The sequence below is a fragment of the Engystomops pustulosus genome, chromosome 5, assembly GCF_040894005.1.
Source record: "Engystomops pustulosus chromosome 5, aEngPut4.maternal, whole genome shotgun sequence".
Lineage (NCBI taxonomy): Eukaryota > Metazoa > Chordata > Amphibia > Anura > Leptodactylidae > Engystomops > Engystomops pustulosus.
In genome coordinates this window covers 157,529,182-157,542,498 of record NC_092415.1, presented here as the reverse complement: position 1 = coordinate 157,542,498, position 13,317 = coordinate 157,529,182, and the positions used below count along the sequence as shown (strand labels likewise).

General features: G+C 40.2%; 1 protein-coding gene across 1 annotated transcript in view; it reads left to right on the top strand.

The window, feature by feature from the left end:
• STT3B (STT3 oligosaccharyltransferase complex catalytic subunit B) overlaps window positions 1-13,317 on the top strand; it is a 74,983-nt gene that overhangs the window by 38,004 nt on the left and 23,662 nt on the right. The window contains exons 3-5 of the mRNA XM_072153575.1: window positions 1,179-1,466; window positions 10,068-10,133; window positions 11,023-11,122. Of these exons, the coding sequence (XP_072009676.1) occupies window positions 1,179-1,466; window positions 10,068-10,133; window positions 11,023-11,122 (454 nt within the window). The remainder of the gene's footprint in view (window positions 1-1,178; window positions 1,467-10,067; window positions 10,134-11,022; window positions 11,123-13,317) is intronic.

Sequence of the window (13,317 nt, the reverse complement as noted above, 5' to 3'; positions counted from 1 at the left end):
CAAAACAAAAAAAATAAAAATCACATCCCCATGCCCTAGTGCAACTGTTACACTTTTTCCTGGTTTAAAAAAAAAAAAAAGTTCACCTTTACTTGCAATCCTTGCATGCACTGTTCACATGCAGCGACTACAATTCCCATGAAGCTTTGCACATCAGCAAAAGGAAAAGGTGTTACAAAATAGAAACTGAAAGTCACACAGTCCCCCTAAAAAGTTATTTTGTAGATTAGCGTTAATTCCACGAAGAGTGAAGGATTTTCGTCTTCTGGCATAAACATCTGCCCTAGAGGACGACACTTTATATGGGCAACTTTAAGCCACAGATGTGTTATTTTGAGTTAATTTGAAATTTTTAAAAAAACAAACATTTTTTAGGGTAGCTCAGAAATTTTTTTTACCCTTAATCTATTACATCCAAAAATTCTCTAAATTGTTGGCAGGGAGTCTCTCTAAGCAGACATTTCATGATTCCTCTGTGCTACGAGATGCTGACCATTTGCTTAGATTATCAGGGGTTCATCTTCATTTAGCTACTAATATCTGACACCTAGAAATAGAGATGAGACAGATCAGAGTCATGATATAAAAGACAATAACACACTGAGCTCTGCTGCCTCACCTAGGTATTAAAGAGAGACAGCACTGCTATGTCACCCCCTCCCCTGGGATCCAGAGCTTATTGTTTGTAGCGCAGCTGCTCCCGTGTCCTCTCCGCACTGCTAGAAGCATGTGCTGCTGAACCAGTATGTGGCTGTGTCTGTAGTGTTCTGTCTGTAGTGTTCTGTCTGCCTCCTACCCCCCGCCCCCTTGTCCTGCAATGCAAAATAAGCTAGAGGCAATTGTTCGATCATAGTCGGAAGATTTACAGTAGCATCCAGGGACAATCCTATTATAAACACCAGGGCTGATAGACAGGTTGGAATTATCTGTGAAATGTATTTTTGTTAACACATGCTCTAATACAATGCTATTATATTGTTATCCTGAGGATATTTAAGAATCTTGTCTCTGTGTGAAGGGGTTAATTTGCACAGAGTTTAAACGGGCTGAAACCACATTTTATTATCTATACAAAACGTTGTCAGACATGCATTTTGTAGCATAAACCTCACCAATATCCAGTAAGTTCTGCAATGTGGATTACATGAGCCTTTCCTGACGCTGTGTATCTTTTGCAGGTGTACCCAGGGCTGATGGTGACAGCGGGCCTTATCCATTGGATTTTAAACATGCTGAACATCACTGTACACATCAGAGATGTGTGTGTTTTCCTAGCACCTGTTTTCAGCGGCCTTACATCAATTTCCACCTTTTTGCTCACACGAGAACTGTGGAACCAGGGAGCAGGACTTCTGGCGGCCTGCTTTATCGCTATAGTGCCCGGCTACATATCCCGCTCAGTAGCCGGATCCTTTGACAATGAAGGCATTGCTATTTTTGCACTGCAGTTTACATATTATTTGTGGGTAAGTAATTGGATTTTCCTCTTCCCTGTAGCCTTTCTCCACGCTCTGGCAGAGAAACAATAACTACCTTTATGAACTGCATAAATTGTCTGAACATTCATCTGCATTTTACTCACACACCACCGGCTTTTCAATGTATCCCCCATCACAAATTTAAGGAATGAATAGAAATTCTGCTGCCTTTTTCCAATTAGTCTTTGCAGTAGTTTCTTCATTTTCACTGTTTTTCCAGCACATTGCTGACATTTCCTTCCAGCCTGGTGTTCCCATGGCTAGTGGGCATCTACCCACAGATGAGTGGTATACGGTAGTTTTCTCGAGCAGCGTTCATTTATGACATAGACATCGGTGTTTAGCAGACTCCAGGTGCCGCGTACCGGGTCATTAATGAAGGTGCCGGCGCTTTATTGCCGGTTGTAACTACCGATCTCATGTAAATGTTTATCGAATGACTTAAGCACAGCTTTAATATTTTTATTGTGACTATTAACTCCTTGTATTTGTAGCATGAGGCTAGTGTCAGAGTACCAGAACTGTTCTTGTTTGGCAATGCTGGCAAGTAGTGTGACAGAGCTCTTTGTAGTGAAAGTAGTAATTGTATATGGAGTTTATATAAATGTTTGGATTTTATTTTTCTAGATTAAGATGTCAATTAGTTCTATAAGTAAGACCACCATGAAGACTGCTGTGTGATTCCGGGACTCTCGTCCTGTGCAGTGCGTGCTGTCCTAGCGACACCCTATGGGTCCATTTCAATGGGCTGCTCATGTTCCTGCAGCTCACCTAAAAGGCTTTTTTTGTGTTACGTCACACTAATATTTGTATACTGGATTTGCTAAGGCATTGAATGTAAAGTTTCCACTTGTTTGCCCTGTTCTATAGTCTATTGCCCATTTGGAGACCTTATCGATTATCTATTTTTTTTGTGAACTACTTGACTTTCCGGGGTGCTTACTAGTAGAGCTGCACCCTTAAAGGAAATGATTTGCATTGGCCCTAAAGTTGATACATATCAATGCATAAGCATGAAAAGATGTCCTGAATTGTAGATCATACCATAACTAATCTTTATTTTACTTGGTTGTATTAATGATGTTCCATGATTGAATATTTCCAAGGGATATATTCTTTAGGATGGAAAAAAGCGCTGCTGTTCCTATGATGATAAAGGTTTACCTAGAGGCCGCCCTATTACAGTCGAAGTTACTAAGGCCAGATGCGCACACACCGTCAGTTATACAGTTATATAAGGCGCACCTTTGATTTCTGAGAAAATCAAAGGACTTTTTGTGCGCCTTATAGTCCAAAAAATACAGTATGCGTTGATCATTTCACGAATGCAAGAGCTAAATAAAATTGCGTAACCAAAAGTGAAGGCTGTAAATCAAACCAACTTGGGGATCTATGTTCTACTTAGTTAAATATTTCCCCAAAAAAGTTAACATTCGTTTGAATGGCAATACACAAAAATACAGATGCATTAGATTAAAGCTTGCAAGTAATTATCGTTTTAAACTGTCACACGGGATCTTGAAAAGGGACAAAACGTGCAACTTTTTAAAATTGTTGCTAATGCCAATTTAGCGGAGAGAGATTGTATCCAAAAATGGAGGTGGGAAAAACCCAAGGAGGGCACATTTGTCATTCATCATGTGTCTAACAAACCAGTCACTTATTTTCTCTATGAGCAAAGTAAAGTGCCGGACATGGAAACCAGACACCATGATAGTCTATTAAAGAGGTGCTTGTTTTATTCTTTTTAGATAGTTTTTCTGTTTTAAACGGGCATTTCTGTTCACGTAGCCAACTCTTCCAAGTCTGACGGGAGGTGGGCTGCTTGGATTGCTACCTGGACTGGACCGCCTGCAGTCACGGAGAATAATGGCAGGTTGTCTGGTAAAATTACAAGGTTAAGGCTCTGGAGAGAGAAACCTAGTAGAGATGTATGGAGACATCTGCAGGAGTCTTGTCAGTCATGAGAATGTTATCCAGACAAATCTGCTCAGAAGGGGCACGTTATCATCATACTCAAGATTCACACCGTTTTGCAAAAAACTAAAACTTGAGCTTCAAGATAAAAATGATGCATAAAATAACAGCTGAAATTGCAGAGACTTGGTAAATTAAAAGCATTAGAAATTCACAATCGTTTTGCAAATGGTAGGAAATAAGAAAACTTCTTACACAATATGCAAACATTATGGTAAATGTGCCTGTAGGAAAAGAACAATGCTATCCCTCCAGTATTTTCTTATGCTGTTTATCATCCATTGAATATGTAGGATTGTTCATTATTATTAGCTCATTCCTTTTAAGGAGAGATTTTTCCGTCCCTGCGGATGCTCAATAGAAGTGTAGGAAGCCGTAAATTCTGAAGTTTATTCAAGCACAAAAGGTTGTCCTGAAAAAATACCTTTTTAGCAAAAGGGATTTAGAGGGAACTTGTCAGGAGAATCATGGTACCCAAACCATGCATAGCTTAAATTCCCTTTATTTTCTGTACCAAAACATATTGTACAGCTTCTGGGTCATTTGAGCCAGTGAGGTCATTAAAGCTCCTACACAGGTTTGACTGGGGGTGAGAGCATTGCAGAGGCTCTGCTCCGAGAGATCCGATGATATCAGCTTTATCTTCATTTCATTCGATCTCCAGGACAGTGGTTGGGAAGGTGCTGGATCCTCCTGTCTTTGAACCATAAGGTGCTGGAGTTTCTGTTGCTAAAAAGGGCTCTTAATTGTCTTAAAATTGCAGTATTATTTTAACTTTTTATAAACCAAACCAGGTTGCAACTACAAGTCCACCCAAAAAACAAGATCCAATACGACTATGGTGACAGAAAAATTAAATAAATGTATATCTTGTAAAAGAACCTGAGTAATGGCCTGGTCATTAACATGGAAACTGGGTTTAGTAGTTGTAGAGGTCAGACACTTGCTGTATTTCTTGACCAAGGTTGCACACACTGCAGCATGGATTTTGACCTAGTCCTCCATAACAATCTTTTCCAGATCTTTCAGGTTTTGGGCCTGTCTCTGGGCAACGTTGAGTTTTGGCTCCCTCCAAAAATTTTCAAAGGAGTTGACGTGTAGAGATTGGCTAGACCACTTGAGGACCTTCAAATGTGACTTCAATTGTGTTTATAGCCATAATCTTTGAAACTCTGTTCCCAGCTCACTTCAGATCATTGACCAAGTCCTCCTGTGTATTTCTATGCTAATTCCTGACCTTTCTCAGAATCATCCTTACCACATAAGGCGAGATCTTGTATGGAGCTCTTAGACTGAGGAAGATTGACGGTCATTTAGTGTTTCTTCCGTTTTGTAGTAATGTGCAGGTCTATAATTTTGTCTTTATTCATCATGTAAGTGATGGTCAGTGGCGGATTAAGTGTCCCATGTGCCCTCCACTGTTCACATAACTAAGCCCCCACCATCCCACCTACCAGATCTCCTACACAGAGACCTGTAAACTATAGGTATAGTTGTGTCCCAAAATGTCTGATCTATGAAATATAATAGCGGTTATCCCCAATGCGATGGAAAATAGCACCCAAATGCTAAAATGCTACTTTTTCAACATTTCGCAACATAAAAAAAATTAAAAAGTAATCAAAAGGTCCCACAGTCCCCAAAATGGAAACAAAGAAAATGTCAGCTTGTGCCTCGTATGTAACACAGCTCCATACACCAACGTATGAAAAAAGTTATTAGCACTAGAACAAAGCAAATTTTTTTTGTACAGAAGGTGTAATTTAAAAAAAACTTATTAAACACAATTAAAACCTTTTTATTAATTTTTTAAATAAATATATATATATATATATATATATATATATATATATATATATATATATATATATATATATATATCTGTGATCGCACCAACCCTAAGAACAAAGGAGACATGTCTTTTTGTGGTGCACAGAGAAACCTATAAAACTGGGCCCACAAGAAAATGGCACAAGTGATTTCAATGGTTTAGTTTCCATCTTGCACTACTGTATACAATATATACACATCACTGCACCTGTATACAACAGAGCTGCTCATCATACTGCACTGGCAGGTGAAGGGTGTAAGACTTATCATCCTCTGTGTACTATGCCCTGACCATCCCGACCTCCATTCAGGCTCCCAGGGTAAAGCCTCAAAGACCATCGCTCTAGGAGGGGAGGGAGGAGTTACTAAGACAGCAGGACCTCAGCTGCCTCCTGTGTGCTGGACAGTCAGGCTACAGGACCCCTCTGCTGATAGCTGGCAGTGCACACTAGGCGTTAATGAGAGGACACGGGAAGGGAACTTGGCAGGCTGCAGATAACAAGTGAGGTTTTTATGGCGGCACCAAGTTTTCTGCAGTTTTAGGACCTGCACCTTCTCATGGTGTGGACCTGCCCTGTCCTGCTTCTCCTTAGCTCTTACAGCTAACAGCGCTAGGGCACTAGGGAGAAGCAGCCGCATGGAATATGTAATCTTCTGATCCCCTGATTATGACCTTGTGACCTGCACCATTTGAAGCTTTGGTCACTCTCTGTAGCTGGCACGGGTCAGTAGTATTGGTCAATGCTGCTGGCCCATGCCCGCACTTTAGACACTGACCAAAGCTCTAGAGAGATACGATCCTCACACAAGGACGCCCGATGCTGTAATGTGTCTGTGCTGCGGCTAATACATGCATGATTCAAGGTAGGCTGCAATGTAGGTTTTGGGTGTCCATGGGCCCCTGGGAGCAAGAGCGCCCCGGCCATTCGCCCATCCCGCCTTCATTAGGATTCACCATTGGTGTCTCTTTGTGTATTGACACTTGTCTTATTTACAAGTGATAAGGTCAAACAGGTGGAGTTAATACAGGGAATGAGTGCAGAGTAGGAGGAGCTTCTCAAAAAACGGAGAATTCTTGGGTTTTATTGCATGAAATAAGGATTTGACAAACTCTCTAAAAATCATACACTGCAATTTTCTGGCTAAGCATCATATGCAGCTAATGTGTTTTTCCCAGTCAATCAGAGAAAATTGAAATGTCTGTCTGTCTTATCTCATGGATCAGAACGTTGGAAACTGATAGTCCCCAAAAGAATTAGCAGTGTGCTAAATTTAATGTAGTAAACTCAATGGGGGACATTTATCATATGGCGTATGATGAAGATCCCGCTCCTCCGGCACTGCCTGCTACATCAGGAGGCCGGGCTGAGCAACATGTTATTCAGCGATTGTTAGGGAGCGTCTATGGGGCAAAGGTAATGTAAAGGAGATAAACGCATCGCCTGGTGCTTTGTGTGGAATTACGATTATTTCAGGGTATCAGAACAACATATGAAGAACATATGAAGCTATGACTTTAATCTAAAAAAAATACATTAAGATATGACTGGTGTATGGGATAGTTAGTGTATCATGGTATGCGAATTGTGACACGGTTATTAATCATACCAACAAGAACATTGCATTAAATAATAGCCAATTAGGTAGGTATAAGTATCTAAATCTCTTTGAGAGTATAGAAATTGTTTAACTGATATGATATAACTGGTATTATTCACTAAAGACTGGATTACAAGTAGTCCCTGGGTTACATACAAGATAGGGTCCGGAGGTTTGTTCTTAAGTTGAATTTGTATGTTAGTCGAAACTGTATATTTTTATAATTGTAGATCCAGACCAAATGTGTTCCCCCCCAAGTGATAATCAGAGTTTCCAAATTTTTTGCTGTAATGGGACCAAGGATTATCAATAAAGCTTCATTACAGACACCTTACAGCTTATCATTACGGTCTAGGACTCTGACACAGTGGTTCGAGGGGGCGTCTGTAAGTCGGGTGTCCTTAAGTAGGGGACCGCCTATATATTGTGTGCCACTATATGAATTGATGAGTTTTGTGGTCACGTCCTATGTATACAGTACTTTCTTCTTCTGTATATAATTACATCTGGCTAAGCTTTGAGTCTCTTCTCCTCCATGCAATTTTCTATGTTATTGATGTATTTTTCATACAATAATATTTGATACTTTTTAGATGGATGAGTCATAGCTTTGTATGTCCTTGTGGTGTTGTTTTAGGTGATATTACTATGGAGAATATATAGAGGTGTTGTGTAGGTGTACGCCAGTTTTCTGATACTTATCAGAACAAGTCCTGATAACTTCCTCCAATGAAGCATGATAAAATAAAGGGGTTGGCCATTAATAAGAGACATTTAAAGGTTGCGTGACCACTCCCATGACAGTTTTTGGGGGTTTTCCTCGGACATCTGCACTAAGGGGCAGTCATACAGAGCCATCAATCCTCCTTCAAACTGTGTTATGTATCACATGTATAAAAAAAATGGGGTTAGTGTGCCGGTACCGAATTATGTAGAAATGCATAACTATATGATAAAATATCCAAAAAGGGTTTCCATTATGGGACAAGGAAGACCACACATCTATTAGCTACCCTGTAAGGCAGCTCCCTTGACATCCAGCAGGATTAAAGCCAAACCAGTATATCTATTCCAGAAGGAACAGACTCCCAACTATAGGCGGCACTGTTTCAACCTGGTTGGATCTCTTCAGCACAGCGTAGGGAACTGGTTTTGCTGAGTGAGAGGCTTATGACTTTCCTTATCCCATCCTGGCAAACTTATTTGTGTATTTTCCCAGAATCCCCTAGTGGAGCTTCCATGGCTATTGGTCTCCACACGCCTAAATGGTGGCCATTAAGGAGAACTTTTACTTCCCAAACCTATTTACAAACCTCTCACTCAGCCAAACCAGTTCCCTATGCTGTACTGAAGAGATGCAACCAGGTTGAAACAGCGATGTCTACAATTGGGAGTCTGTTCCTTCTGGAATAGATATACTAGTTCTGGTATTAATCCCGCATCATGTCATAAGGCGTCTTGTAGGTCATGCTTGATGTCAAGGGAGCTGCCTTACAAGGTAGTTAAGAGGCGTGGTTTTCCTTATCCCATGCTGCATATTTTCCCAGAATCCCCTAGTGGGGCGTCCATAGCTACTAGTCTCCACATACGTACACGGTGGCCTTAATTGGCAGTCCCCGTAAGGAGAACTCTTACTTCCCATCACTGTATGATAAACAGAGGGTATTTTCAGGATTGAATGTAACTGTATAAAGGTGGGCTTTTATACACTTTTATATTATAGGCCCTCCATGAGAAAATTCACCCTACAGTCAAATGAACTATCGTGTATGAGGGGTTACTTCACCCAGCCCCTTATCTCATATGGTACTATCCAGAGGATTCCTATACACCAGGATCATCCAAGGAATGTTACATGAGCTTCCAGGCTGTCATCTCAATGACGGAGGAAACAATGTATGAGCAGCACATCTCGTATGGCGCTGGCCTCCACACCGTTTATGCGTTTGTGTAAAACTTGGCGCCGAAGTTGCTAATTTGTATCACATTGTTACATGGAAATGTTCTAGAAGAGTTCTGTCATTCTCTACCATCAGCACTTTACTATATTCAGTGTGTAGATGCAGATTCTCATCCCTTGTGACCACATCTTCAGGGGGATTACTTGTCTGGTCATACAAGATATCCATCTTATCTAATCTTACAATGTACCAAATCCTGTTTTACAGTTCATAAACCCAAAACGGGCTCTGCGCTTGCACAATTGTAGCTGGAGCGCAAGAGTGATCAACGGTAATGGTCAAGATTGGCAACAAAGAGATTTTAACCTTTTAGATGCTGCAGAGCAGCATCAGATAGTGTCACTTTCTGATGTGAGAACTAGATCATAATCACATTGTACCTATATACTTGAGTATAAGCCAAGACGCCTAATATTGCCACAAAAAACTGTGAAAACTTATTGAGTCGGGTATAAGTTTGTAATAAAATGTCCAGCACCACCCCCTCAGCAGAGTACCACTTTATGATTAAATGTCTAGCAGAGTCCCCTTGACGCTGAATGGGGCTTTTTTTAGCACAAAAATTGTGCAGAAAAACTTGGTATAACAGACTTTTAGAATCTAAACCTTTACCTAGGTCTGTTTTTGTTTTTTTTTTTTTTTTTTTTTTAATTCACACAGAGTTTTTTGTAGGAATTGGACACTGGTTGCCTACATAGTTTGGGCTCTGTACTTGGTCCCTAGAGCTGCTCTTTGGCATCTGTTGGACAGGTTTTATGATGGGTGACGACGCTTATAACAAGGTCTATATTGTTAACTATTGTTAATTTACCGTAGGTTGTATTTTATTTGCCATTACATGTGTCCCAGTTTGTCCGGTGTAATAAATACTCTTTCTATACAAAACACAATGCTTAGGCCCCATGCACACGACCGTATTGGGGCAGAAATCTGGCCGCACAAATTGCAGCCAGTTCACGGCCACCATAGGACCTGGAGCGGTGAGCACACTGTCTCTCATAGTGACTGAGCTTGGCTGTGCCGAAAAATATAGACTTATCTTTGGCCCGTTTTTCATTGTGGCCACTCAGCTTCCGCTCCCCCCCCCCCCTTCCTTTTCCACTCTGTACAAAAGTCTTAAGGCATTATGCACATGACAAAGTCTTAATAAATGTTTAGGCTTTTTCTTTTTGCTTGTTTTTTAAATTCCCACTTTTTCATTTGTCATACTTTTTCATTCCAGGTAAAATCTGTGAAAACGGGCTCGGTGTTTTGGACGATATGCTGCTGTTTGTCTTATTTTTACATGGTAAGTATGGCTGTAAGACGCAGTAATGTGTATCTCGTGATTACTGGAGCTGTGTATTTCTGATCTAAGAAGGAAAATCCTTCAGCTGTATCTCTGTAATGTAATAATATTAATTACACTGGCCACGTAACACGGCTCCTTAGTGTATTGTGGTGGTGGTGCTGACCCGTGCATCCACTATCGGTATCTGGCAGTACAGCACTGCTCCTATGGAAGTCTGCCTTTAACCATCCATCACTCTGTAGAGATCTTTTTGAGTTATATTCTAGCATTTCCCTTACTGTATTGCATGGCCACTATGACTATGGCAGATTGGAGGCCATTGTGTCGAGAGTCATCCTGCATACATTATATGTGACTTTTTTGGAACAGACACAATTGTTCCTGTTCAGGATGACCCTGCCAATACATAGTTTGTTTTACTGCATATTCTCCCTGGAAGTTAAGGCAATAAGAAAAAAGTGGTATAACACAACAAAACCTGGCCTCAAAAAAACAAGATATGTTATTTTATTGCACCTAAAGCCAAAAACATAATTAATGGAACTGCATGTTTTATTTCATGTATTCCATCCAAAGTGATCTTTACAAGCTCAACATAATTGACTCACTCAAAAATGGAGCCATCTAAAATTACCGCTAGTCACACAAAAAACAAGCCCTTTTATAGCTATGTTAATAGAAAAAGATTTAAAAAAAATTGTTTAATGACAAAATTATGGATTTATACTTTATTTTTTTTTGCCTATTGATTATGTGCAGTTCCTGAAAGCTTGTCACTGTAACACTGTCTAAGACGCTATAAGCATATATAGAGCACATTCATCGGAGCAGAATAAGTACTTTTTTTTTTTTTTCTTCTCACATTCTATTTCCTCTTCGCTTTTAGGTGTCTGCTTGGGGTGGCTATGTGTTTATCATCAATCTTATTCCGCTTCATGTGTTTGTGTTGCTATTGATGCAGCGATACAGCAAGAGAGTCTACATAGGTAAGATACTAGATGTATGGAGCTTAATGGACCATGTGCTTTACTCACTAAAGTATGACTGTACATACATAAGCATACAGAGATTTTATGTATTTATCCAATATATTCTTTACAGAATGTGTCATAATTTTCATTTTCAGTGAACATGAGAGAGCTGGAAATAGTCTTGTCTGAATACCGTTTGCCTTGAGTCTTGACCTGATTATCACGCTCCTAGTACTATGAAGTGATGTCATCGCTGCTTTGTTTCTAAGCGTTATGCAATGACTTATCAGACATCCGTTTCTAGGTTTTATTTCTAATGTGTATTCTTTTCTCGCCAGTGTAAGACATTTAGAGCTTAGGCATTTAACAGGAAGTTAAAGGGAATTATCAATTTTATTGAATTAAAGGGAGCCAGTCACCAAATGGCTCATTTTAGAGACTGAAAAGTGCTCTGCATACATGTCTATATTTTATCACTGAATTACTATATACGGGCTCCCTGCCAGCTCACGGATCTGAGTCCTGTGGGTTGTGCCTCTACTACACCCCCCACCCGTGACGTAGGCTCACCACACAAAAAAAACATGCGTCGCTTTGTACACTGGCTTTCTAGGCATTGAGGAGGTACAGAAGCTCGCTATGCAGTTTGCGTGCCTAGATAGAAAGTGTGCGAAGCAACGCATACGCAGTGGGCAGCAAGCGTGAGGTTTTCTTGTGCTATAGGAAGAAATATCCCAGCACTCACGTCTAGCTTCATTGCAATAGATTTATTGAATCATAGGTCTGTGAGCCTATGTCATGGGTGGGAGGTGGAATATAAGATGATCTTTGGGGGTAGGGGGGTTGTTGTAAATGCTAATGAGCGGGAGGCTGAGCCTAGCGATGATTTAAACAAGCAGGCATTCATTGCAATATGAAAGACACAACCCACGGGACTTTGATCAGCAAGCTGTCAGGGAGCCAGGTAAGTTTTATTATAATCGGATATTACCGTACTAAAACTAAGTAATTTAGAGATTAATTAGAAACGTGTGATGAGCTCTTTTAAGTGTATGTTGTGAGATCGGAGCAACATATGGGCTGCACGTAGCTGGACTTCCTCTACTACACTTGTCAAATACCCCTAGGTTTGAAAACCTAGCACTAGTGTGAATAGGGACAAAAAACTGATTTGAAAATATTTTGTGAGTATTTATCGACATATAATAAGAAAAAAAAAGTTTAAAAAAATGAAACAAAAGTTGTCATCCCGTGTCTGCACTTCTACATTATTATGTTGTATTTTTCAGCAGCCTTGCTTGTATAGTATAATAATATAAAATGTTTATTTATATATCGCACGCAGATAACGCAGCGCTGCACAAAGCATGTCAAATTGGTCCCTGTCCCCATGGGGCTCACAATCTAAACAACCTAACAGTATGTTTTTTGAGTGTGCGTGGGTTTCCTCCCAAACATGGAGAGAACATACAAACTCTTTGCAGATGTTGACCTGGGAGGGAATTGAACCCAGGACTCCAGCGCTGCAAGGCAGAAGTGCTACCCATTCAGCCACCATAGCCACATATTTTACCCTATTAGATTATCAGATGTGATCCCACTGGCTGGCACGGGTAGCAAAGTGCATAAGTGATATTTTTATAGCCCATAAGTCCCTAAATGGAAACACATGGAGAGCATACAAACTCTTTGCAGATGTTAATAAAGTATCTATAGTGCATCCTGCTTTAGTCATGTTGTTTCCCCAAATGCTGAATCTTTAGAAAACGTGAACTGGTGCATTGTACACTACGGGTCACTGCTCTGTGTAACGTTTTACAGAAGGAAAATCTAGTGATAACTTTTTACGTGCAATGAATAAGTTGTGTCTGCAGATGGTCGCTCTGCTTTTAGGATTTTGCCTTCTTTCTATTATAAGTCCTAGAGAAATAGGTGGCATCTTGGCAGCGAGCGCAGTGTTACATGGCATTGTGTCCCTCTTCCAGACTGTTATCAGCAGATATCAAACATTTTAATCCGGCATCAATGGATATCGAATTGTCAGACATTCTAGATTATGTCAGGAGTTGGAAAAAACCTAATGAAATTTCAACCATAAAATGTGAAACCGAACCCGTAATGAGGATTTAGGACCACAGCCTCTTACAAACTTGTTATCCAGAACAACAATGATGTCCTTTCATGTTCTGAGAGGTTCAATACACAGAAAA